The sequence below is a fragment of the Miniopterus natalensis genome, chromosome 7 (assembly GCF_054644295.1).
Source record: "Miniopterus natalensis isolate mMinNat1 chromosome 7, mMinNat1.hap1, whole genome shotgun sequence".
Taxonomy (NCBI): Eukaryota; Metazoa; Chordata; class Mammalia; order Chiroptera; family Miniopteridae; genus Miniopterus; species Miniopterus natalensis.
In genome coordinates, this window is record NC_142087.1 from 407,478 (window position 1) to 434,080 (window position 26,603).

The window sequence follows — 26,603 nt, forward strand, 5'->3', positions numbered from 1 at the left end:
GATAGGAAGTACCGATCGAGAGCCCATGATTTCCAAGGTGGAATGATTGCAGGTTATTTCAAGGACAATGGTGTGTTCAGGTAAGCAGAGTACTAAAGCAAAGGGAAAGTCAAGAATACAAAGCTCTAGTTTCCTTTCACCAAAGAAATCACTCAAGATGATGGCAGATGACAGTGGTTTAAGAATAACAGAAGTGGACGGCACAAGCGTTTTGTACAAGTATAAAGAGTAATTGTTTGGAAACAGTAGAGAGAAAGAAAATGTTACTAACCCTTCCCAGTCAAGAGGTATGAAGATGTGGAAAAGGGAGCAGTTTCCCACAAAAGGGGAGCAAAAGAAAGTATTACACGCCCTGGCCAGTGTGGCTCAGAGGTTAGAGTGTCAGTTCACACACCAAGAGGTCTCAAGTTTGATTTCTGGTCAAGGGCACATACCTGGGTTGCAGGTTTGATCCCCGGCCCAGTCGGAACATGTGCAGGAGGCAACCCATCAATGTATCTCTCTCACATTGATGTTTCTCTCTCTCTTTTTCTCTTTACCTCCCTCCCTTCCTTCCACTCTCTAAAAATCAAAGGAAAAAATATCTCAAGTGAGGATTAACAAACAAAAAAAACAAAAGAGAGAGAGAGAGAGAGAGAGAGATAAAGTACTACCCTTGGGGGAACAAGTGTTCTGAGAAGAGCCTGAGGGTACTGAGGAGTTCTTTCTCAAAATGAAGCAGAACTTTCCAAGAGAAGAATGGATAAGGTTGTGAAGAGATCGACCAAGTAAGGAAATAGAGAAGGAGATGAGAAAACAGGACAGAACTATTATCTACACAGATCTAAATTTGGGGTGGATCCAGAAGGAAATAGGGCAAGATGGGGCTGTAACCCTGACCTCAAGGTCCCCAACCTCAGGCAGGGGCTGGTCAGTCGCCACAAGCATCGCCACAGAGCCACCAATGGTCCCAGTCACTCATGTTCGTTTACTCCACTTGAGATTTTTATTTAAATAAACTTTCATAATGTTTAAATCTCTTTCTGAGAATATGTTTAGCAAAGCAAAAAAAAAATTTTTAAGCTACGGGAGTAGAAAAATACTTCTTAATACTGTGTTTTAAGCTCAGAAATGGTTTCTAAGAATGTCTGTGTTGCAAGAACTTTAAAAAAAAGAGGCCATTTAATTTACTCTAGTAACCCCAGAGGACTGCACTTCCACCTTAAAAATAATACTTGTGTCTCTGAATAAGGCAATTTCAATAATTACCTTAAAAAGTAATCTTTTCCACTACTTACTAAACAGTAACTGAGGATGTGCTTTCAGATGTTTACTCTGAAGCTTTTACTCAAACCCTACATCCTCTGGTTCTGTCTAGGAGGAAACACTACTCCATGATATATTTATTGTTATTTTTCAAATAACACATAGTTCACTCTTTCCACCCTGTGGAAGACTTGCCTCTTGGGTCCAACTCTACAAAATCCTAAAAAAAAAAGAAAATTGACATAGCTTTTCATTGGTCTATCATAAAAAGATTATCAGCAGTAGCCTGGCTAGAACTGAAAAGGAATGCTTAGAGCTCTAATTCATACATATAAAATGGATATATTTAAGGTGATTTATTAAGGGTGATCTGACTGAGATATCTGTCATTTACTTATTACCAGGGCTAATCAGTCTTATTTGACTAATACAGATTAGTATTTTCCTTCCTCCCTTATATACCTACGTGTACCTCCACAAACTGTCTCATCCTAAGTTCTAAACTACTGTTTCAGATAAACTCTACTTTAGTCATAAAAGGGACAATACCCACTACCTATCATGTACTGAGCCGTTACTGTGTACCAGATGCTGTGCTGCTTTACACAGATCTCATGAATCTTGATGATCTTCTGTGTAATGTGAAATGTGGCAATTTACCTAGTAGTAAATTAGAATGGTTCTTTTTCTACTCTACATATATTTTTAAACTCATAGACACTAATAAATTAATAATTAAATAAAATAGAAAAATTAGATTTTGGGTAATCTGAGTAATTCACATCTTCTCCATTAAATATTTAATCAAATCCACTATAAAGAGAGTTAAATTATCAGCGGTGTAGCCTCCTTTGTAAGTCCTTTCCCTTCCTGAAAGATGTACTAACATGTTTTAAAATGGACAAAAGAATGGTAGAAAAAGGGTGAAAATCAAGTCATATGGGAACTTGATTAAACTAATTTGGCATTATTTATTTCCATTTATAAGGATGCTTTAGCAAAACCTTTTTTATAAAATGGATTCACACACAGGACCATAGACATGGAAGCATGGAAAAGACTGACATCTCAGAGGGACTGTGGGAGGGAGGGCGGGAAGAAATTAATCAAAGAGCTTAAATGCACACATGCACAGACCATGGACACAGACAATAGTGTGGTGAAAGCCTGGGGTGGGGTGGGAGTTAGGTAGAGTGAGGCAAAGGGGGGGAAAAGGGGGACATCTGTAATACTCTCAACAATAAACTTTTAAAAAATAAAATAAAATAAATAGTTGCTTCTTTCTTGAATGAATTTCAGCACTCATCAGAAGGATAGTAATAAATACTTTACATAATGTGATAGGCAATGTTGAAAATTCATGTTTATCTTTCAGAATGCTAATAAATATGAAAGCAATGGTACTTACCTCCTTTGCACTTTTAATTTTACTCAGAAATGTATGTAGCTCCATTGTTTCTGCAAACAGTGCACGACATACTGCCTGATAATGATTTGGTGCCTCTGATTCAGTTGGTAGATGAGCAGCACATAACTACAGAAGAGGAAGATAACAATACTTGTTTACCTCCTCCAACACACACACACTGTACCAAAAAAACTGCTTAGTTTTAGAGGCATAAGTAGTTTTGTGCCTTAATGAAAAACCTTTTACTCTTCACTTTTTATCACTATTTATCATTGGTCTACTGGGAACAAGTAGTTCATCTGTCGTCTGCACAGTTTTATCTGGCCTTCAGTATGTGTGTATTAAAATACTCCTTAACATCTAAAAAATATAAAATGAATAAAGTATAAATTGATATATATATGAGGGTATTTTACTTCTATATGCTATTGATTTTGATTATGAGTACTGAAATTACTAAAGAATCTATCTGAACTTCTTAAGAATCATAACTGCATAGTTCCATTCCAGAGTTCCTGAGAAGCAGCAAGAATCAGGGTGTGCTGTAGTATACCTGAGAAGTACTGTCTTCACGGTTCCTTTCTATTCCTGTTTTTGAAGTTCTTTATGCAAAGTTGAAAAATAAGTGATATATAGCCAATGCTGCTTACAAAATCTAGTAAACATCATACATAAATACTTCTAAACAGAATACTCTTTTAAGACTAATTTAACAAATCTGCCTTAATTTTAATCTTTGTGCATGTATAGAGGAAAATTTAACTGAAGAGAAAAATTCAATTTAAGCTATAGAACTTGTTTTATCACACACAAATAGCACTGGACAGGCCAAGAAAACAAAATAATCAGTTATGATAGTTCAGATTCAGAATCTTCATATAAATAAATGGATCACAGTTGTTGTTTACTCCATTGTAAAAAGAAAATGCATAAATCTTTTGAAGGCATATGATAAGGGACATATGAATACCTAAAAGTGGTTTTTAAAAGGCCACATTGAAGCTCTGAACAAACCATACATTCCAGAGTATTTTAGTTCCTTATTCATTTCACTTTCAGCTGAAAGACTAGGAACTATTATCAAATGCTGAATCACCAATCAATTTTTTTAAGTGACATAACTCTTGAAAGAAACCAGGATTATATAAACTGCTGCTTTACCTTCATGACATCTCTATATGACCGGATAGCTGAAACTTTTCTTTTTTCATCTTCTTCATCTTCCAGGCCTTCATCTGCAGCCTCATAACCCTCATCATTGCTCCCATCTGCTTCTACTGTGTTGGCCATGTGATCAATGAGTTGCTCCAGGGGAGGACTTAATTCTCTTTCTTCATTCTCCTTCAGACCATAGTCCAGTGCTTTATAAATAATAATTCCCAAAGATTCAATAACCTAGGATTAAAAAGGTGATTAATGGAGATGATTAAACATTTTTATAGAACTGTAAGGTCTTCAACTGATTGGATGAGGCCCACACATACTAGGGAGGGCAATCTGCTTTGTTCAGTCTACCAATTTAAATGTTAATCTCATTTAAAAAACCAAAAATACCAAACGCTTACTTAAAATACAGAAGGCTTACTTCACAAATCTAGAACAGGTACTTTAAAAATTCATATGGAACCAAAAAGCCCCCAAACAGCCTCAGCAATCTTGAGAAAGAACAAAGTTGGAGAGATCACAATACCAGATATCAAACTATACTACAAAGCCATTATAATTAAAACAGCCTGGTACTGGCACAAGAACGGGCATAGAGATCAATGGAACAGAACAAAGACCCCAAAAATCAACCCACACCATTATGGTCAATTAATATTTGACAAAGGAAGAAAGAGTATACAATGGAATCAAGACAATCTCTTCAACAAATGGTGGTGAGAAAACTGGACAGCAACATACAAAAAGATGAAACTAGACCATCATATTACACCATACACAAGAAAAAACTCAAAATGGATAAAAGACTTAAATGTCAGTCATGAAACCATAAAAATCCTAGAAGAAAACATAGACATCTAATGTAGCAGAATTTTTGAAGACACATCTGCTAGGGAAAGAGAAACAAAGAAAAAAAATAAACAAATGGAACTACATCAAACTAAAAGCTCCTGCACAGCAAAAGAAACCATCATCAAAATGAAAAGGGAACCCACTCTATGGGAGAACATATTTGCCAATGATATATCTGATAATTTCCAAAATATATAAAGCACACATACAATTCAACAAAAGGAAGACAAACAATTCAATTTAAAAATAGGCAAAGGACCTGAATAGACACTTCTCCAAAGAGGACGTACAAATGGCCAATAGACATATGAAAAAATGCTCAACATCACTAATCATCAGAGAGATGCAAATTAAAACCACAATGAGGTATCACCTCACACCTGCCAGAACAGCTACCATCAATAAATCAACAAACAAGTGCTGGCCAGGATGCAGAGAAAAGGGAACACTGGTACACTGCTAGTGGGAATGCAGATTGGTGCAGCCGCTATGGAAAACAGTATGGAGTTTCCTCAAAAAATTAAAAATGGAACTGCTGTTTGACCCAGCAACCCCACTTCTAGGAATATATTCTAAAAACCCCAAAACACCAATCAAAAAGTATATATGCACCCTTATGTTTATAGCAACGTTATTTACAATAGCTAAGATGTGAAAACAGCCCAAGTGACTATCAGTAGATGAGTGGATAAAAAGCTGTGGTACATTTACACAATGGAATACTATGCAGCTGTAAAAAAGAAGAATCCTTACCCTTTGAGACAGCACAGAGGGACCTTGAGATTATTATGCTAAGTGAAATAAGCCAGCCAGAGAAAGACAAATATCACATGGTCTCACTCATATGTGGAATCTAATGAACAAAATAAATGGACCAACAAAATAAGTCCAGAGGCATGGCAACATGGAACAGATAACATAAACAATTTTACCAGAGGCTAATTGATGGAAACAAGAATTAGGTTCCTACAGCATATATTTGGTCACAAAAAAATCATCAAAATTCTAAAGGCTCAAAACACTTCTAATCTTAAACATTAAAATAAATGTGAACTATAAATATATTTAAGAAAAAGAAATTTTAAAAAGTAAGAGCCCTGGCCAGTGTTGCTCAGTGGTTAGAGCGTAGGCCTGTGCACCTATGTTCAGAGGGTCATGGGTTCAATTCCCAGTCAAGGGCATGTACCTGAGTTGCAGATCTGATATCTGCCCCTGGTCAAGGGTGAGCAAGAGACAACCAATCGATTTGTATCTCTCACATAGATGTTTCTCTCTCTCTCCTGCTCTCCCCTCCCCTCCACTCTCTCTAGAATCAGTACAAAAAATATCCTCACTCCTCAGGTGGGGATTAAAAAAACACAAATGTAAGATAGCTATTTTCCAACCTGCTTATTCCAGTTCAAGGTCATGGACGGTGGTGGGAGCCTCTCTGGGCAGCTCAAGGCTCAAGGCAGGACCCACACTGGACCAGACACCCTTCTACTACAGAGCACACATACACCCACTCTCTCACTCAGACTGGGGCAATGTAGACAAGCCAATTCACCAAACTGCACATCTTTGGTATGGGAGGAACAAAATAAATGGACCAACAAAATAAGTCCAGAGGCATGGCAACATGGAACAGATAACATAAACAATTTTACCAGAGGCTAATTGATGGAAACAAGAATTAGGTTCCTACAGCATATATTTGGTCACAAAAAAATCATCAAAATTCTAAAGACTCAAAACACTTCTAATCTTAAACATTAAAATAAATGTGAACTATAAATATATTTAAGAAAAAGAAATTTTAAAAAGTAAGAGCCCTGGGAGGAAACCAAATTCCTGGAGAAAACCATGTAGACATTGAGAGAGGGGGATGCAAATCCACATAGACAGTGGCCCCAGCCAGGAATCTATTTTTTCTTTCTCATCAATGTTATAATGAAATGATATTGAACCAGAAGACATTATTTGAGGACCCGCTGTAATTCAGTTTGACTCATCTCTATATTAATTCATTTGCCCATGAAACTAGTTCTCAGTCCAAGCTCTCAGGTTACCTTGGTATTCCACAGACTGAAATAAAAGCATCAGGCCACCAAGATCCAATAGTAGCCTTTCCCAAATCACAGAAATACTTGAATTAATGAAGATAATGCTTTCAAATCCATCTGATACATTTTCAATGGCAGATAATCAAACAAATTTAAAAATATAAAAATTTAAAATGAAATATATTTAGAAGGAGTTGATCAGGCTTAATTCTATAGATTTTTCATGGATGCTTATAATAAATTTATATTATATAGATACAGTAAAGTCATTCTCTGTTAGTAAAATTGTTTCTAACTTAGAAGACAGTTTATCATGTGTTCTGTAACAAGCATTCAAATGGCTCCATCATTTGAATAAATTTGATAATCACTGCTCTGGGCTTACCTTCTAAGGCCCAACATAAAAATTATAATGTAAATATGTTGAGAAAGTATATTTTAATTAACTGTCCTTTTAAAAATATTTCATGACTCTAGACCAGGGGTGGGGAATGTCCGGCCCCCAGGCCGTATCATTTGGTCTGGCCCTGCCAAGGCAACCACAGGTGGGACTCGAAATTCAATAAATCTAAGAGCTTTTTTCATAGCTAATTTTTAAGTTGATAATTTTGTATGGCCCAAGAATGATGTTATAAATATCCAAATAGCCCTTGGCAGAAAAATGGTTCCCCATACCTGCTCTAGACCCTTAAAGAAAGCAAATACTATCTGAAAGAGTCTATTATTAGAAATGACAGCTAACATTTACTAAGCATGACTTATTTCAATGACCGTTCCCAGCACTTCACATATACATCATTAAATCCTCAAAATAATTCAATCACATTGGCATTATTCTTACCCTACTTCCTTCTGATTAAGAAACTGAAGCACAGAGACGTTAAGTAATCTGCTCAAAGTCACATAGCAAGTGAACAGGAAGAGCCAATAAAAAGTAACTAGCACCCATGCCAGTGGAGGTCATGAAGTTAGTAAGGGATTATATACAAAATAAGATTCTGAGAAATGGTTTGAAGAAGTGGAAAGAGTACTGGATTGGGCACAAGCAGACGTAAGTCTGGATTCCAATTCTCCCACTTAGTAGTTTTGACTCTCAAGAAGAAACCTAACCTCTCTGGCTTCAGCTGCCTGGTAATAAGGCAATGATGCCACAATTCCCTACGAGACTGAATGCACTCTGCATTTAAGAACTAACACTCTAACATGCACTGGAGTCATGGTCCACTGACCTAGGCGTTAGGGAGAATCCAGCTCAGTATAAATGATCTAGTCTACCCTTTATGCTTTTTTGAAGTTAGGAATTCTTCAAAATTGCTTAATTTTAAAAAATTAACAGCTTTCTTAAGATATAATTCACATACCATACAATTCATCCATTTAAAGTGCACAATTCGCCCTGGCAAGTGTGGCTCAACTGGTTGGGTGTCATCCTGTACACCAAAAAGTTGTCAGTTCAATTCCCAGTCAGGGCACATGCCTGGGTTGCAGGCTCGATCCCTGTTAGGCAGCATGCAGGAGGCAGCCAATCAATGTTTTTGCTCTCATATCGATGCTTCTCTCTCTCCCCTACTCCCTTTCTCTCTAAAAATAAATTTTAAAAAATCTTTAAAAACAGAAAATGAAAGAAAAGTGCACAATTCAATGGTTTTTAGTATATTCACAGAGTTATGCATCAGTTGATGGATATTTAGTTGTTTCTGAAATTGCCTAATTTTAATAAATAAAAAAGATTATATAAAAAATTTTTGCATTAAGATTTTCCCAAGTAAATATATCAACATAATCTGTTTACTATAGTAAAAAATATATTTAAAAGATTTTTACTACAATGTATAAAATGTACTACTTACAGTCAATAGCATATTCTGACATATTATTTACTGATATTAAAACAAACAGGCTACCAAAATATGAATATATTTATCACAGAGTTCTTATTTCTAAATGAAATCCTGCTTCTTTCAAAACCAGTTCTTAAATTCTGATTCTGCCACCAGGGGTTATGGCTTCTGTGCTGGAAAATTACTGACTTCACTCTTTGGCTCACAATTGCTTTCCTTGTTTCACTTTTTTTTAAACCTCCATGGACTTGCTCCAGTCTACTTCACAGACCTTATTTCTTTCTACTCCCTTTCTTACTTGTACAGTGCTGACCTACTAATTGTCCTTACAGGCAATCTAAATCTTGTAGAAGTACTTCTATTCAAAACCCTGGAAAAGTACACTGATTTTCCTAAGTCTTTTATTTTTTAAACTTCAGTATTTTATTAAGCTTTGAATTTAAAACTTTACCCTTGCTTCAATTTAAATTTTCCTACTTAAGACTGAGTCAAAAGTCTTCTAATCATTGACAAGTTCCAAGGCACAAAAATCTTTCTCACTGGACTCAGTGTGGTGGAGGCCACATCAGTTTTGGTCACTGTTATATTCTTGGTACCCAGTGGAGAGTACAGATAGCTATTCATATATATTATTCATATTTTGTTTAAAGAGTGAATAAAAGAAATGCAACTTAAAGTAGATTTTATAATAATAGCTAACATCTACTGAGTTTATTTACATGTGTAAGGGCCTTTGCTAAACATTTTAATGCATTATCTTATTTAATTCTTGTCATAGTACTATTATATAGGTATTATGCATATTATCCCCTTCCAATTCTAGAGATTAACAAATTGTAATTAAGTAAAATGATTAAGTAAGCAATGGAGCCAGAACTCAAACCAGGTCTGCCTCAAAGCCCATGAACTTAACCAATGTCCAGCTCTATTCACACACAGACAAAGGCAACAGAGCTATAGCTGGTAACAGTAAGTGAAAGAGGACACTCGTGATCACAGACCACACTACTGGGGCACCTAGGATGGAGGTCCAAAGGCAGCTTGCCCCACTGGGGTTTTCAGTACAGAAGGCAGGCATACTCTTTCTACCACCTTTCTTCAAACAAGCACATAGGACAGGAAAGGTACAAAAATTTCCACAGTACACAGAATGTTTCTCTCAGCCCCAGGTACTACTGAAGCTGCTCTTATGTAAAACTAGCTCATTCTGAGTGGCTTACCTCATAATTTCTGAAGTAAAAAGCTTCTCTGCTAAACTGAAAAAACAAACAAGAAAGCACAACCTGAGAAGTCAGGGCAAGGACAGCCGCTAATAACCAACTGCCAGTTCCCTCTGGTTCTACTCCAGTCATAGCCACCACCTCAACATTCATTTTTATCTAGGTCAAAACAGGGAAGCAGGGAACAATATTTTTAAGGATTAAATTACCTTTTGCTACACAGAGAGTATTTTAATGTCACTATAATATTAGGCTATCAAAATATGTACTTTTCCATTGTCTTCATGTACAGTTTATCTTCATTAATTTATATTAATAAAGAACAGCGATATGCCATCTTTAAAGGCTTAAATATATAATATACTTTCAGGACTAGTTGAGATCTGAGGATATTTTACTCTTGCCTGTTTTAGTAAGATTTTTCCTGTATGGAAACTGAAATGTCTTTCTAACAGGCTTATCTTGTAACTTCTGAATGCGTTATGCTCCAGAGTCCCCTTCTGATAAAGTCTGAAAACTAGAAATTCTTTTTTTCCATTAAAAAAGTTATAAACTGTTCCTTAAATTGAAAATACACTGCAGAAGTGGTCTGGGGCCCAGGCACACCCTCTAACCCTGTGAGCCCCAAGCAGAGAGAACAGCAGCATCAGTACTGTGCAGATCTCAAGAACTAGCCATGAAAAGGAGCAGTGAGAAAAGAAAGCATGAGGACTCCCTGAGGAAGCCATTCTTAACACAGGTGGGAAGGAGTGCCGCTGCTTCCTGGGCCAGATAGGCTAGCGGGCCACCCAGGCTAGCACACCACCCTTTCTTGAGTCACAGTCCTCCTACATGCATATGTTACCGCATGTAGTTTGGGAAATGGGTTATGCAACTCACGATTTCTTCGGCCTTAATATAAACTCACTGGGGAGTACTTAGCCAAAATAATATCTATAAACAATACATGACCATTTATTATTGTATTTTTACAGATGGGAAAAGAAATTCTGCAGATTAAGTTATTTGCCAAATATTATAAAGCCAGTGATACAGCTGTAAACCAAACAGAAAAAACATCCCTGCCCTCTAAAGCTGGCATTCTAGAAGAGAAAGACAATAAACAAGATTAACAAATAAATTACAGTATTATTAGATCGTGCTACATGCTATGGAAGAAAATAAAGTGTAAAGTGCTGAGGTGTGGTGGTAGTAGCATGTAATTTTAAGTAGGAAAGTCAGTTTAGACCTTACACCAGGGGCAACTGGAAGGAGATGAAAGGGCAGTTGTGTGAACATCTGGGGAGACAGTTTCAGGCGGAAGGAACAGTCAAAGGAACAGCCAGTGCAAAGGCCCTGAGGAGGGAGTGTGCCTGGAATGTTCTGTCAATAACAAGGTGACCAGTGTGCCCAAAGAAAAGTGAAGAAAGTATGAAATGAGAATGGAGTGCCACTCCAAAACCTTGTTGACTAACTGATTTTTATGCTAAGGGAAATGGAGAGCCACTGAAGGTTGTGAATAGAGAAGTGACATGACACAATTTATGACTAAAAATGAATGCTTCTGGTTCTTGACTGAGAATAGACTCTAGTGGAATAAGGGCAGCAGGAAGGAGTGCTGGTGAGAAGTGGGCAGTTCGTGGTTAGATTCTGAAAGTAAAACCAAAACCATTTGTCAATAGATTGATGGTTAAGTATTAGTAACCAATGAAACTCCAAAATTTGTCTTGATCAAATATAGAAGACTTCAAGAATAACAGGTTTGGAGGGAAATCAGGAATTCAGTTTTAGGCAGATTAAATTTGAGATGTCCATTTGGTATCTCAGAGGACTGGTAAATTGGCTGGCAATTTCAGAGAAGGAATGCAGTTTTCAGATATCAAGTCGTCAGCACAGAGATGATATTTAAGACAATCAGGCCAGATGAGATCACTGTCCTAGATTCAAGAGTTTGAGTACAGATAAAATAATTAGTAAGGAATTTCCTTTTCCTGAGATAATGAAGAATTGCCAGCAATTTGAAATTACTTACCGAAGATTCATTTGAAGGGATTTTTAAATGTATAATAATACTAATAATATGTTAAACCAATGTCATCACATTTTACACAAAGGAATAATCCCATTTTTCATTCACATATATTTCTTCTTTCAAGAGCAAGATCATTTTTGTATGTTTGATCATCAGAAAAATCAGATCATTTCTAAAAGTGAGTTTACAGATCATCTAATCCAATCCCTTTGTTTTACAGAAAGGAAGCTGAAGGTGAAGAGATTAAATGACCTGCCTAAATTCACACAATTAATCAGTGGCAGACTGCAATACTGGTCTGCAGATGCCAAACTCAGGGTCCCTTCTACTCTAACACTATGGCTCTTTCTGATGGAGGAGTTCCAGTAGGTCATCTTGAAAGGCAGTGGTTCCCAACCTGTTGCTATCTTCACACATCTGAACATCATTCATGCCACAGAGAGCAATATAACCGCCAATATAGGGCAAGGGAAAAGGGGCTGAAAAAGCTCCTCAGCAGACTCAGCCACAAGCACCCTTCACCCCCACGGGTGTGTATGTCCAAGTGGGAATCACTGCTGTAAGGAGTTAAGAAGGAAAAGAAAGGAAAATTAATGACAATATAGAGAACTGTGGAGAATTCAATTCTACTATCTTCTGAGCCTAATCAAGTGCTTTAATTTTCGATGTTACTATTAGGTTCTCTGATCCCTGTCCAAGTATCTGTTGTCTGATTACTCTTCCTGTTACCTGATCAAAGCCTGATTATTATGAGCCATTAGCTACAAAAAAAAATAATAATAATAAGAGCCTTTAGCTTCATGCTATGGTTTTAAATAAATTTAAATCATAATTACAAAACACTCATCAGAGTTAATAGTTAATCATTACTTAAGATAGGCTTAAAATATAATCTATTTGCTTAGAAAACAAATTCTCAACTTAGAAAAGGTAAGATATGAGAATTACTAATATTATCACTTAATTACCAATAAAGACTAATATAGTAAGTATTTAAACAACAGATAAATTTATTTTATAATGCATACTAAAAATTAGTCAAAATTTAACAATGATATAATAGTTTTGAAAATATTTTGTATACTATAAAGCACTTTACAAATAAAAATATTTATTATGCTTATCTGATAAATAAAAAATATGAGATTGTTAAAGATCACTACTTAATGATACACACGGGAAACTGGGGGATCTTTCATGTATTCATTCATTCATTCAAAAATATATTTACTAAGTTCTTGCTATATACCTGGCACTGCACTTAAAGGCTGGGAAATGCAACAGGAAATAAGACATAGCTCCTTTCTTGAAGGAGTTTATAGTCTAGTGGGAGACATTTAAGAAAGCATGCAATTAAAATACAGCAGACTGAATGCTTCTAGGAGTAACTACAAAATGCCACTATGGAGCACATTGGAGGGACAACTAATCCAGACTAGGAAAATTTCCAAGAAGAAGAAATGGCTAAACAGATTTGAAAAATGTGTATTAGCTAGGCAAAGAGTGAAGTGTGTTATGAGCAGAAGGAACAGCATTGCAAATGTCTGGATGTAAAAGAAGATGAGGCTTTCAAAGCCTTAAAAGTGGATCAATCTGACCAAAGTAAAGAATGAGAGGGAAGAGGGATGAAACCAGAGAGGTGTGCATGATCAAACACCCCATTAAATGAATAAACAGCCTAGACACTGAGTAATAAATGACTGGTTAAATAAATTATAGTATATCCATATAATAGAATATTAGGTAACAATAAAATGTTATTATATACTTGAAAACATAAAAAATGTTCATTAAAACAAATATCTATTGAGCATCTATTACTGCACTGAGCTAGTTAGGTAAAAATTAGATTAGATTATAAACCAGTATGTTCACATGTGAGATAACTTATGAAAAACATACACAAGTAGCCCGGCTGGTGTGCCACAGTGGCTGAGTTGTCAACTCGTGAACCAAGAGGTCACCAGTTTGATTCCCCGGCAGGGCACATGCTCAGGTTGTAGGCTTGATCCCCAGTGGGGATGTGCAGGAGGCAGCCAATCGATGTTTCTTTCTCACTGATGTTTGTATCTCTCTCCTTTCCTCTCTCTCTAAAAATCAATAAAAACATTTTTTTTTTAAAAACATACACATGTACATAGGAAAAAAAGATAAAATCACAAAATGCTAACAGCTATTACTGCTATGGAAATAGGGTTACAGGTGGTTTTTCTTTTTTGCTTACCTTTGTTTTCTAACCTTTCCTCCTATTATTGAAGTTAGTATAAACAAAGTAGGTGAGAACTTTTTCCATATGGCCAAGTGTTACTAAAAGAAAACTATACATGTAACTCATCCATCACAGAAGTCCAACTCTAGACTTCTAGAGTTATGTCTGTTTTTTAAAACCAACTAACCTTTACTGAGTGCCTGCTTTGTACCAGGGACCAAAACATAGATACAAAGATAAATAAGGACCAGCCCTTGCCCTGAAAGTGCTTACAGCATAGTAGATAGACATGCAAACAGAAAGTCCGACAGGGTGAGGGAAATGCAAGAGATACTACAAAGCACTGTGGAAGTACTAAGGACAGAGACTTCTGTGGAAATGTCAGAAATATGTGAGAAGTACACCACTGTGAGAAGTACACCACTTCTGGCATTGTAGAAAATGCTCTTTAATATCTGCCTCGTACTCTATTGAGTCCCATTTATCCCACATCACCTTGACCTATTTGCCACAAGAAGAGAAAAAAAAGGGGAGAGGGATTAGAGGACATACTGCACCAATTATACAAACTGGGCTCACAATGCAATGCTGATGTACTAAACCTGCTTTACAAGGAGCCAATTGTAGGAATACACAATGACCCACTCAAGAGATATATTATCAGATCGTCTCCTGTTCTTTAGCACTCTGGGTTGTCAAGGGCAGACATGCAGTCTGGTCAGACTACATATGAACAGGGAGCTTTCTAGTAAAACCACACAGCTAGAAAAGAGGAAGCCCAATCTTCTTATTTTTTAGTGAAAGAAAACAGAAATAAAGGGCAAAATAAAAGTCAAGAAAGAGGATTAGAAACTGCTCATTTCATCTGCTAAAAAAACCAAAACAATGATTTCCCCCTCTGCTTTCTTCTTGAAAACTTATCACCAACTCTTAAAACAGTTGCTATACACTTATTTGCTTTTTTCATTTCACAGGCATTTCATTTTTCTCTTTCACCATACTACTTACAATTTTCTTTTAAATATGGTAGGAACAATGAAATATAAATATCAATCTGGCCATGTTGAGTATTTAAACCTTTATTACACAGAAACTTAGAGCAAATTTTTTCCTACGAAGTTAAAATTGAAATTAAAAATATCCTGACAGTGTAAATCACATAAGCAATTGTAATCTGAGTTATTACCCATGTCAGATATTCACTATAAAACTTCATTAGAAGGAGAAGTCTGTGGATCACAGAAAATCCATATATTGTAAATGACTCTGGCACTGGACTTACTTTAAAAACACTGTTTTGTTCATACATGGTTAATCTTAATATCTAAAATGATTGTGTCAACTCACAAAATATACAGTTCAGAGATCTGACTTTTGTCACTTACTTTATATCAATTTATTATATGTTCCTTAAAAAGATCAACGTAGATATGAGAACCTAATACCATCTTTGCGGCAATGCCCTGCCATTAACCCTGTCTCCTATATTTCCTCCTCCACCTGTAAGAAAACCTGCTCCAATCCTCACCACCCCACTACTTTTTTCTAGCCAGTAACACCTCTTAACAAATTCCTTCCTGTCTTTTTTCCTTTGTTGTTTTACATAACCAAAATACCCCATTTTAATCATCCCTTACCTCAAAGCTGCTATTCATCATTTCATTTTTGCAACTCAACCATCTGGCTTATTTACAGCTCCCAACCTGAAGAGAGCCTGCCCATGTGGCCGGTCCCTCTTTTTCGGGTCTGTGTATCAGAGCAAGCCTGAAGGAGAACCAAACAAGCTGACAGGTCTGAAACCCCCGTCAATCAGGCATCACCACGGATAAGAGATGTCTGTGGTAGGAAAGGGGGTGAGCGGGTACTGCTTTAACCCCTATGGATAGACCTTGAAGACTCACTCAAACAGGTAAGAGCCAGAACAGCTTTCCTACGTCCAACTAAGGGGTCAAAACTAAGGAGAAACTGTACGGTTATCTCTGTACCTCTGTGCCAGACACTTCTGAACATTTGCCAAATGAATGGTTTCATCTCAGGACCTCCAATAGTTCAACTACTTAAAAGAATGTTTGGCAAGAAGAAAAGGAAACTGCATATAATAATTTGCTGAGAATTAAATACTAACAACCTCAACACCTAGCTTCTTCTTGCACTAAGAGTACTCAAAAAGCAGAGTAAATATGGTCTCCACTATTTTTTTAATCTGCCTACCTGCCTGAAACAGCTGACTCATTTCTTTGCTCCACTTTCTAGAGGGCATAATTAAAAACACAGGCGGGAGGAAGAAAAGTGGACTCAAATGGCATAGATGACCACATGACTGCATAGCTCAATGTGTAGGCTCCTTCCCTGCCCCCAGCTGACCGCCATCCACTCATATCCAGTGTGGAACTGAGCGACACTGGGGTGGAGATGTGGGTGAGGAGCCAACCAGGACTGCACTGACCAGCGATGCATGTGCAGAGGCGGCAGAGATTTCACATACTTTGGATTTTTACACTAGAGATTAGCTTGAGTCACGAAACTAAAGGGTATATATTATCTTTGACATTTAAAGTTTTTGAAATATATGACATTAAATAAGAAAACAAAGTACTATGTCTATTATTTGCTCCTAACATATTTTTCTTATATTCATTTGGTATAATTATGTCTTCCTAAATACACATACTTTTTAAACTAAATTAAAAATGGTACAATGATTATAAGATACCTCAAACCTAAAATTCCTTTCAAATTATGTTAGAAGCAATAATTCCTTCAAGAATACTCCCAGCCCTGGCCGGGTGGGTTGGTTGTTGGAACACTGTCCTGTACGCAAAAAGGTTGCAGGTTCAATTCCTGGTCAGGGCACATACCTAGGTTGTGGATTCTATCCCCAGTCAGGCACACAGAGGAGACAAATGATCAATGTTTCTCTCTGACATCGATGTTTCTCCTCCCCCGCCCCCACCTTCTCTCTCTCTAAAAGCATATTCTCAGATGAGGATTTTAAAAAAAAAACAGAATACTCCTCAAATTCCTGGTTCTTTATTAAAAGCAGTATTTGAATTCTGCCTAAGAAGCCCGTTAGAGAGCATATAAAATTCAAATTACATTTTAAAGGCCATACAAAAGAAGTATACTTCTATCACCACTTGCTTTCAGGCTCTATCTGTCCCAACATATCTTTATAATATAAATCACTGTTTACATAGTTTGGTTTTTCTAAATAACAATAAAACTTCATATAGTCAAATTAACTGCTAATTTAACAAAAGTTTAAATCATAGAATAACCTTTTTAAATACAATTATTACTTAATGTTATCAATAAAAATCTGTTTTGATGAAAAAATATATAGTATAAATTATAAATATTTGTAAATAGATGCCACTAAAGTAAGGTTAGTACAATTACAAAAATAAGCCCATAAATTAACCATAGTATAAAGATATAGTAGGTAACAAACTCTCCATTTCAAACCAGTAAAGAAAAATGGAAGAATCATTAGTTAACATCTTGGAAAAAAATTAAAATAATATCCTTCACGTTGAACTATCCCCAAATTTTCAGGTAAAGATTAAAATAATTTCTTTTTTAAAGTACTATGAAAAAAATGTGAAAATGTATCTGCCAATAGTACATAAAAGACTTCTTTTACATTTAAGAGCAAAGAACGAATCCATTTTTTAATTTCTATAGGACAAAACTACCACATACTATGTAAAAAGGCCAAGAAAGTGATTATAAACATTGTTAACACATGCAACAGAACAAAGAGATATGGCATACTAAATGATGAACTCTTAACCAACATATATATGAATATCACAACAGAAAAACAAGCAAAGGACATGAATAGATAACTCCAAAAAAAACACCCAATAACCAAAAATATGGTTTTTGTTGTTGTTAAATGTTCAATCACATGTGCCAGAGAAGTGTGGGTTTTTAAATCCTCACCTGAGGGTATATTTATTGATTTTAGAGAGAGGAAGGGAGGTGAGGGGATGAGAGAGAGGGGAGGAGAGAGAAAGAGAAATGGGGAGAGAGAGAAACACTGATGTGAGAAACATCGATTGGTTGTCTCCTGAACAAGCCCCAACCAGGGATCGAACCTGCAACCTATACATATGCCCTGACCAGAATCGAACCCGCAACCTTTTGGCTTACTGGACGACACGCCAACCAACTGAGCCGCCAGGGCAGAGAAGTGCATATTTTTAATGAGATGTCATTTTTTTTGCCTATTCCGTTAGAAAAATATTTTTAAATGTTGATACTATCACTGAATATTCAGAAAAATGAACTTTCATATTATTGGTAGGATTATAAATTGTCATAGACAATTTGGAAATAGATCAAATCTTTAAAAATATGTATACCCTTTGGTCTAGTGATTCCACTTCTCTTGATATTTCTTTATGATAAATTCCTAGATTTAAAATTTAGTTTGTTTACCCAAGAATTACTTACAAGAAACTGGAATCCTAATGTTCTACTTCTACACTCTTGTTGAATGTATAGCCTTACAGCTCAATACTATATAATTACTACATTTTCAAGTAGTTAATGACATGCAAAAATATTCACAATGAATTAAGTGAAAAAGACAGTTCCAAAGCAATACATACAATCTCATGCATGTGTCATGCACTCTACACACACCCCCATTGGAAGAATATACACTGCAATCCCATATCCATTATCAGGGACCGACTCAGAGCAGGCCAGTCACAGTGCTCCAGTCACCTGGAGACAGAGAAAGGTTTGCTAGGAGGACTTCTGGGAGAGAGTGTCTCCTTCAGTGGATACATCTGGGTAAAGGCTATACAGGATTCCCTTGTACTATTCTTGAGACTTTAAGTTTAAAATGACATCTAAATTAGAACTTCCAAAAACTTAAACTGCCTTAAATGGCAAGGATAGTTACCAGCTCAACGAGAAAGCATTCGGCCCTGATCGTTACTGACAACCATCTACAACTTCAAGAGGAGCCAGCTTTAGAACGAAGCTCACACGTGTGCTACAAAGAGGAAACAAGAACGAACCTGGGTTTTCATAAGACTGTTGAGCTGCTAAGTAAAACCAACCCTGAAGCCCCCCATGCACTTTCAGTTTTTGAGGATCCATCTTTGTCATTTAAGTCAGTTTATGATTTTAGGAACTCTTCATTTTGACATAATTTTAAACTTACAGAAAAGTCTCAAAAATAGCCTGAAGACTTCCTATATGCCCTTTATCCAAATTCACCAAGTCAACATTCTGTCCCATTACTTTACTCTCTCTCTCATTCTCTCTCACATACACACATAATCTTTTGAAACTGAGAGTAAGTTGCATACATTATGCCCATTTCTTCTCTAAATATTGCAGTGCTTATTTCCTAAAAATAAGGATGTCTTAGATAACCACAGTACAATTATCAAATCAAGGAATTTAACATTGATACAATCCAATCCACAGTCTATACTCAAATTTCACCAGCTGTCCCCCAAATATGTCCTTTGTTGCTATTTTTCTCTAACCCAGGATCACCCATTGCATTTGTTACATCTTTTTAATCTCCTTTAACCTAGAACAGTTCCTTAGCCTTTGTCTTCCATGACAATGACACTTTTGAAGAGTACAGGCCAGGTTTTTGGTTTGTCCCATGTTTCCCTGGGTTCTGAATACTTAGCAGGAATATCTGGGATATGGTACTGTGTTATGTCCCTTTCAGTGGAACAGGAGGCACATGGTGCTGGCTTGTCCCAACACTGGTGATTTTAACATTCATCAGTGTCAGACTGTAAGGTACTCCTGTGAGCCCTACCTCCTGGTGTTCATGGCTTGTAATGACCCCCTCCCTTCAGTGTGGGTAAGACCTGTGACTTACTTCTAAGTAAGAGAATACAGACAAGGTGACAGGATGTTTGTAATTACAAGCATGTGATGATGTTACATAAGCAGTTGCTTCCATCTCACTGGTGTTTCCTCTCCCTTGCAGGCTGTGAGGAAGCAAGTGGCTACGTTGGGAAACCCACATGTCAAGGAACTTCAGTCAGCCTCTAAGAGCTGAGGGCAGCCCCCAGTCAATGGTTAGCAAAAGTTGAAGGTGTCAGTCCTACAATCACAAGAAACTGAATTCAACCAACAAGCACAAGAGCAAGAAGTGGAGCTTACCCAGTTCAGCTTCCAGATAACCCAGCCCTGGCTGACACCCGGATTAAAGTCCTAACAGACCCTGAGCAGAAGACCCAGCAAAGCCATGCCTGAACTCACAGAAACTGTGAGATAATAGATGTATACTTATTTCAAACTGCTACACTTATGGTAATAATTTTCTCGACATTGTTACACAGGAATACAAAATGAATAGTCACTTAAAACAGTTCTGCCAGATTACTACAGTGTACTATTTTTTCCCTTTGAAATCAATATGTGTTCTATGGGGAGCTCCTCAAAAACTATGTCAATATCACAGTCCTCATCAAACTTCCACTGGCTAGTTTTAATAACCATTAATGATTCTTGCCTAAATCAATTATTACTATGATGTTTGAAAAATTATGACGTTCTACCCACCATTCCTCTACATTTAATATTTGGTAATGTAGTGAAAGAACTTCCCCTCTTTCCCCATTTATTTATTCATGTATTTACTTATGTATCAAATATACTCATTGATTATTTTATTTCATAACAAATTTAATCCATTGTCATTATATACTCTGATGCTCAAACAGTTCCAGATTCGGCCAATGGGAGCTTCTTCAAGTTAACTCCTGAGTCCTTTTAACAAATCCCATTAACTTTTATAAACCACCTTACTGAGGTATAATTTACTTACCATAAAATTCATTTGGAGTGTACAATTTAGTAATTTTTAGAAAATTTATAAAAGTGCATGGCCATTACCACAATCTAATTTTCAAATTTTAATTTTTCATCATTCCAAAAACAAATTTCATGCCCATTTGTAGTCACTCCCCTTCTAACTCTCAACTCCAGGAAACCACTCACCTCTTTTCTATTTCTATAGACTTCCTTTCCTGGACATTTCATGTGAATGAAATCATGTAAGATGTAGTCTTTTGTGCCTGAATGTTTTCACATAGCATGTTTCTGAGGTTCATCCACCTTGTAGCATGTGTCAGTACTTTGTCCCAGTGTATGGACATACTCCCTCATAATATTTTGTGCACTTCCTTAGTTCTTGGTACAGTATGTTCTTGACTCATCTTGTACTTTTCCTGCCCCAGCCCTGGAATCAGACATTTTTCCAAGGAACCTCAGCTACTTTAAATGGGGAAGCCTATTTAGAAACCAAGAGCTGAGTGGCTAGGGATGCTCAGTGTTACAGGGGTGCCCTAATACTTCTATAGGCCCTTTCACAATGTGTCTGTATACATACATGTTTCTATAAACACACAAAGACACACAAACATACATACATACAAACATGAAAGTTTGATCTACTTTTTATTGCTTGTAGTTGAAAGCATCCTAGCTCATACAGGCAGCAACAGCAGAGATAAGATAAAAATCTCTTCCTTTCTCTAGTTAGAAAGGAAACAGCAGTAAAAAAAAAAAAAGGTTAGACGTTTAGTTTCATTCAGCTCCATAACTCTGAAACATATATGCAAAAGGCTTTTTGGCAAAGAAATCTTTTCAAAGCAAGGACCCCAATTGCTTAATGTTGAATTTTTGTTTTTACTTTTCTGTAGAAATTGGTACACTAGGCACAAAACTATTTCTGTTGAGTTGAGATACCGTAACCCCTCCCGCCCCCAATCCCTATCAATTCATACACTGGCTTAGTGAATTGCCAGTGAAGGGAAACTTCTCAGTCATGTGGTACTGTGAGTTCACCCTTTGAGACTGTCATTCCACATCAAACACACTCCAAATATATGACAAAAAATTTTTCATGTTTTTGAGACACAGCCATTCTCAAAAGAAGATCATTATCTCCACTGACCAGAAACAACAGAAAAACACAGCCATAAAAGGGCTGCAAGCCACGGTCTCCTCATTTCTGTACCCAGAAGCAGCCAGGAGTTAGGGACTCAGGCACAGTTGGAGACTCAGGTCTACTATGTAAGGCTGGAGTAATCTGTCCTGCCATGAAATGGTGAAAACTGTGAGTATTGTGTAGCCAATATAACTGACTAATTCGGGAGTGGGGGTGTCTGTTAAAGCCAAAAGTCCGTTATTATAATAAAGTAGGTTTCCCAAATGCATATGTTAATAAATTGACAAATTAGTTAGTTTACCTATTTTTACTTATGTAGACACAAAAGTTCTCCATATGTATTACAGTAATTTTAAATTTATACTGAATAGTTCTAGTAGATGGTGCATTCACCAGTCACTGAGAGTAAACAAATACACATGGCTGTGGCGTGGCTTAGCACACGTTAAAACTGCTGGTAACCTATATGTAATAATACAATTATATAATATGCAAGTTGAGTTATCCCTAGATAAGAGGAAATTTAATATGTAATAGTCCTCAGCAAATCTTCTCAGTGGTTTCCAAATTCACTCAGGTGTGTACTTACCCTGGTCAACAAGGCCTTACATGACATGACCTGGCTCCCTGCTACCTGTCTAATCTCATCCACTACCTGCCTTAGCCACACTGGCCTCCTAGTGCTCTTAGCCCACCTGGGCATCATCTCACCACGGGGCCTTCACACTTGCTTTTTCTTCTGCCTGTCTTACTCCCTCACATCATTCAGATCTGTGCTCAAATGTCACCTCAGAAGAGAGACCTTCACTTCTAAAATACTGTATACTCTTTTCTCTGTCCACCCACCCCCCTGCCCAATTATGTTCTATTCCTTGTCCTCCTTTATTTTTCTGCATAGCACTTAATACCACATAATATTTTATATACATTTATTTATATATTATAACTAATAGAATAAATCCATGCAAGCAGAAGTTTTCATCTGTTTTGTCTATTGTTATATCCCCAATGACTAGAAAAGTGTCTGGCACAGGGTAGGTGCTTTCTTTGTAGAAAGAAGGAAAAGGAAAAGGAAAGAGAGAGAAGGAGGGAGGGAGGGAGGGAGGGAGGGAGGGAGGGAGGGAGGGAGGGGGGGGGAAGGGTTTGAGAAGGGGAGGGGAAGAGAGGGGAGAAGGTGTCTATGTACCTTCTAGCTCAGGGCTATGCTCCTGGTCTAGCTTGTTTCCAGGAGGGCTCACCTTACTAAAATGAGTAAATTATTTTTTCTCTTTAGTTATCTGATTTTTACAATTAAAAATGCTAATGTTCCCTTTTACTAGTACTGTACACATAATTGAAAATCTGATTTACTCTCACATCCGCTAAACAATGGAATAAAAAATAATTTTGTTAGGACATTCGACTCACTTTTTACTTAACTCAAGATAAATAAGTGAATTTTTGAAAATACTTCAATTATCTGAGAAGTCATCTGATACAAGAACATCACTGGATCTGAAAGCTTCATTACTATACTTGTTTAACTGTGACTCATGAATTGGTTTACATAAGATTAAATTTCCTGGTTTCTAAAAGCTTAAATAACTTGTGACAATCACAAGGTCCTGTTTCTTGAAAATGGATTGTGCCAATTCAACAATATTCATGAACAGGCTTTAAAAGAAATAGCAGTTCATCTTTTTAGACTGGCCTGTAACTGCTAGTTTTCCCTTACATTTTCTTCTGTTGAGTTTTGCTTTTAATAGATACTTTCCACCTTGGCCCTATTTTGACTTTCTCTTGTAGCTGAAAATCATCAAAATCCCTAAAGAGAGTGAATGTTATGGGAATCAACTATAGTTCTTGATTTGTAGCCAGGCCCTCAAGGCAACAGGCATGGCTCTGCCTCCCCTGCCCTTCATCTGGCTTAGTCATGGGACTGGACTTGATTTTCCGCAGCAAAACTGAACAGATTGCTAGTTACTCATAATTTATAAGAAGGCAAAATGTATGTTTCCATCTTTATTTTTTCACTTCACAGGACCCTCCCTCCCCTGACACAAACCTATGATGTCTCTTTTGTTTTCTTATTATAAAAGCAAAGCATATTCATTATAAATCTCAGAATATACAATCAAAAGAAAATTAATATATACAAAATCCCAGAGGCAATCACTGTTAACAGTTTACTATATTTGTCATTTGCATTTTTTAATAAAAACTGGATCATTCAGTACCTATTACATATTTTATAACCTGTTTTATACTATAATGGACCATACCTTTTCACATAAACAATTCTATGCTATTCATTTGTTTTTAATAATGCCAAGTCTAACTGTTGCATGACATTTAGACAGATTCTAGTTTTTCTCTTATAAACAGTGCTGCAAATAAATATCTTCTAGCTATATATCTGCACATATTCAGGTGATGACAAAAATAACAATAATAGCATCGGCCATCCCCAAAACTGCTATCCTAGTCACTTTCACATCTGATCTCTCTAACCCTTACAACCACCTTAAGGACAGGTGTTAATATCCTCAGTTTACAGACAGGAAACTGGGGCTCAATAAAATAACAAATTGTAGGACTTCCGGTCAAGATGGCAGTGTAGGTAAACCTCCTCCCACATCAAAATTACAATTAAACCACAGAACCACCATCATTCAGAACCACCTGAAATCTAGCTGAATAGAAGCCCTACAACTACAGAATTAAATAAGCAGCCACATGGAGATTACTAGGAGGGGTGGAGACTCTTAATCTAAGGACTCTTAATCTCAGGTGTGGTGGATAAAAGTCGGGAGTGATGTCTTGGCTCCAGAGGCACCCACTGAGGAGTGAGGGGTCCCAGCCCCACACCAGGCCCCCAGCCTAGGGCCCCAGTGCCAGGAAGAGAAGTTCCCATAACTTAAGACCCTAAAAACCAGCAGGGACTGAGGCTGAGTGACACGGAGGCTGCTGGAGTCCCAGGCAGTTCTTAAAGGGCCCTTGCACAGATTTACCTGGACTCACTCCCTCTGAGCTCCAGCGCTGGGGCAGCAGTTTGAAGGTCACCAGAGACATACAGGGAGGAACTGAATTCCTCCCTGGTGAGAGCAGGGGGTGAGGGGCAACTTTCTCCCAGAAGAAGTGCTGGCAGAGGCCACTGTTCCTTTGATAAGACTTCCCCTCACAGAGACAGCTGCCAGGTACCATATCTGAGTCTCCATCAACCTGTCTCACAGTTCCCATGGCCCTAGTGATCCCCTGAGGACCAGCCCCACCCAACTGGTGGGCCCACCCAAGCTGTCTCCAGGGGCTTTTCCATAAGAATGGCCTGTCTTGGGTCATGCTTCAGATTTTCCTAAAATCTCTTAAGCAAGCAGCATCTGGCTTCAGCATGTCCTGTATCTCTTACAATGTGGCCCCAGGCCTGGCACTAGCAGCAGCCTGCCTTGGTTCACAGCCTGGCCTGGCCTGGGCACCTCCAAGCCCAGCACAAGTAGCAGCCATCTGCAGGTCGCTTTGTAGCTCATGCCAGATAGCCCCTGGCAGAACACGGGTGGTGGCTGACCTTGGCATGCACCTCCCCAGACACCCCAGAGCCAGCCCACCCAGTGAAGAGCTTCAGAACACCACCAGAAACTGGGAGATAATAAATGTTTGGTTTTTTAAGCCAATAAGTTTTAGAGTAACTTGTAGCAACAGACAACTGATAACTCACACTTTACAGAAAAAAATGCCTCAATATGTTGCCTTTATTTACTTCTCCAATTTTCCTCCTCTTTTCTCCTTTCAACCCACTGCAACAGGGCTTTTGCCCACAACTGCTACACCAAAACTGCTATGGGTAACTACCACATAGTCAGACTCAATCATCAACAGTCAGTTCTCATCGTACCTGATGTACTAAGAAACATTCCACACAGCTGACCTCCTACTCCTTCCTTTAATAAACACTTTATTTACTTGGTTTCCTGGACACAGCCCTTACTGCTCTTCTACCTTTCTGGTCACTTCTTCTCAGGCTTCTTTGCTGGTACCTCCGTGTCTCACTACCCTCTTAATGTTGGAGTATTCCAGGGCTCAGCCTTAGTCACTTCTCTTCTCTGTCTACCCTCATTCCTTTGGTGATCTCAAAACTCTCTTATTTACACAGTCCTACAAGGGCCTTTAAGGCCCTACATCCTTGCTAATCCAAGTATGGTCCTAATACCAGCAGCAGCAGCATCACCTGAGAGTGTGTCATCTCTGGAGCCACTCAAAACGAACCAAATCAGAATTTAAATTTTAATGAGACCCCTAGGGGATTTGCATGCATATCAATGTTAGAGCAGAACTACCTTTGTGATTTGGTACCCTATTCCTCTCCACTCTCACCACATTAACTTCCTGCAATTATAGGAGCTTAGCAGATATACTCCCATCTTAGGACCTGTGTAGTATTCCCTCTAAAATGCTCTTCCCCACATATCTATATACCTGCTCCCTTACCTCCTTCAAGAGGTTTTGCTCTTTTGTAACCCTTTTGGGAGGTCTATTCTGATCACCTTGTTAAAAACTGCAAACCCACCGCCATCACTAGCACTACCACACTCCCGTCACAGTTCCCTATATACTCACCTGTCACCTTCTAAGGTACTAGATTTCTTATGTATCATATGTATTGTCTGTCTATCCCTACTACAATGCAAACATTTGTGGG

The 26,603-nt window shown here is 37.5% G+C and overlaps 1 protein-coding gene across 2 annotated transcripts in view; it reads right to left on the bottom strand.

Moving 5' to 3' along the window:
- SPIRE1 (spire type actin nucleation factor 1) overlaps nt 1-26,603 on the bottom strand; it is a 121,211-nt gene that overhangs the window by 63,555 nt on the left and 31,053 nt on the right. For both annotated transcript variants that reach the window (XM_087818665.1, XM_087818664.1), the window contains exons 3-4: nt 3,815-4,048; nt 2,654-2,779 (exon numbers count right to left, since the gene is read on the bottom strand). In XM_087818665.1, coding sequence (XP_087674791.1) covers nt 2,654-2,779; nt 3,815-4,048 — 360 coding nt within the window. The remainder of the gene's footprint in view (nt 1-2,653; nt 2,780-3,814; nt 4,049-26,603) is intronic.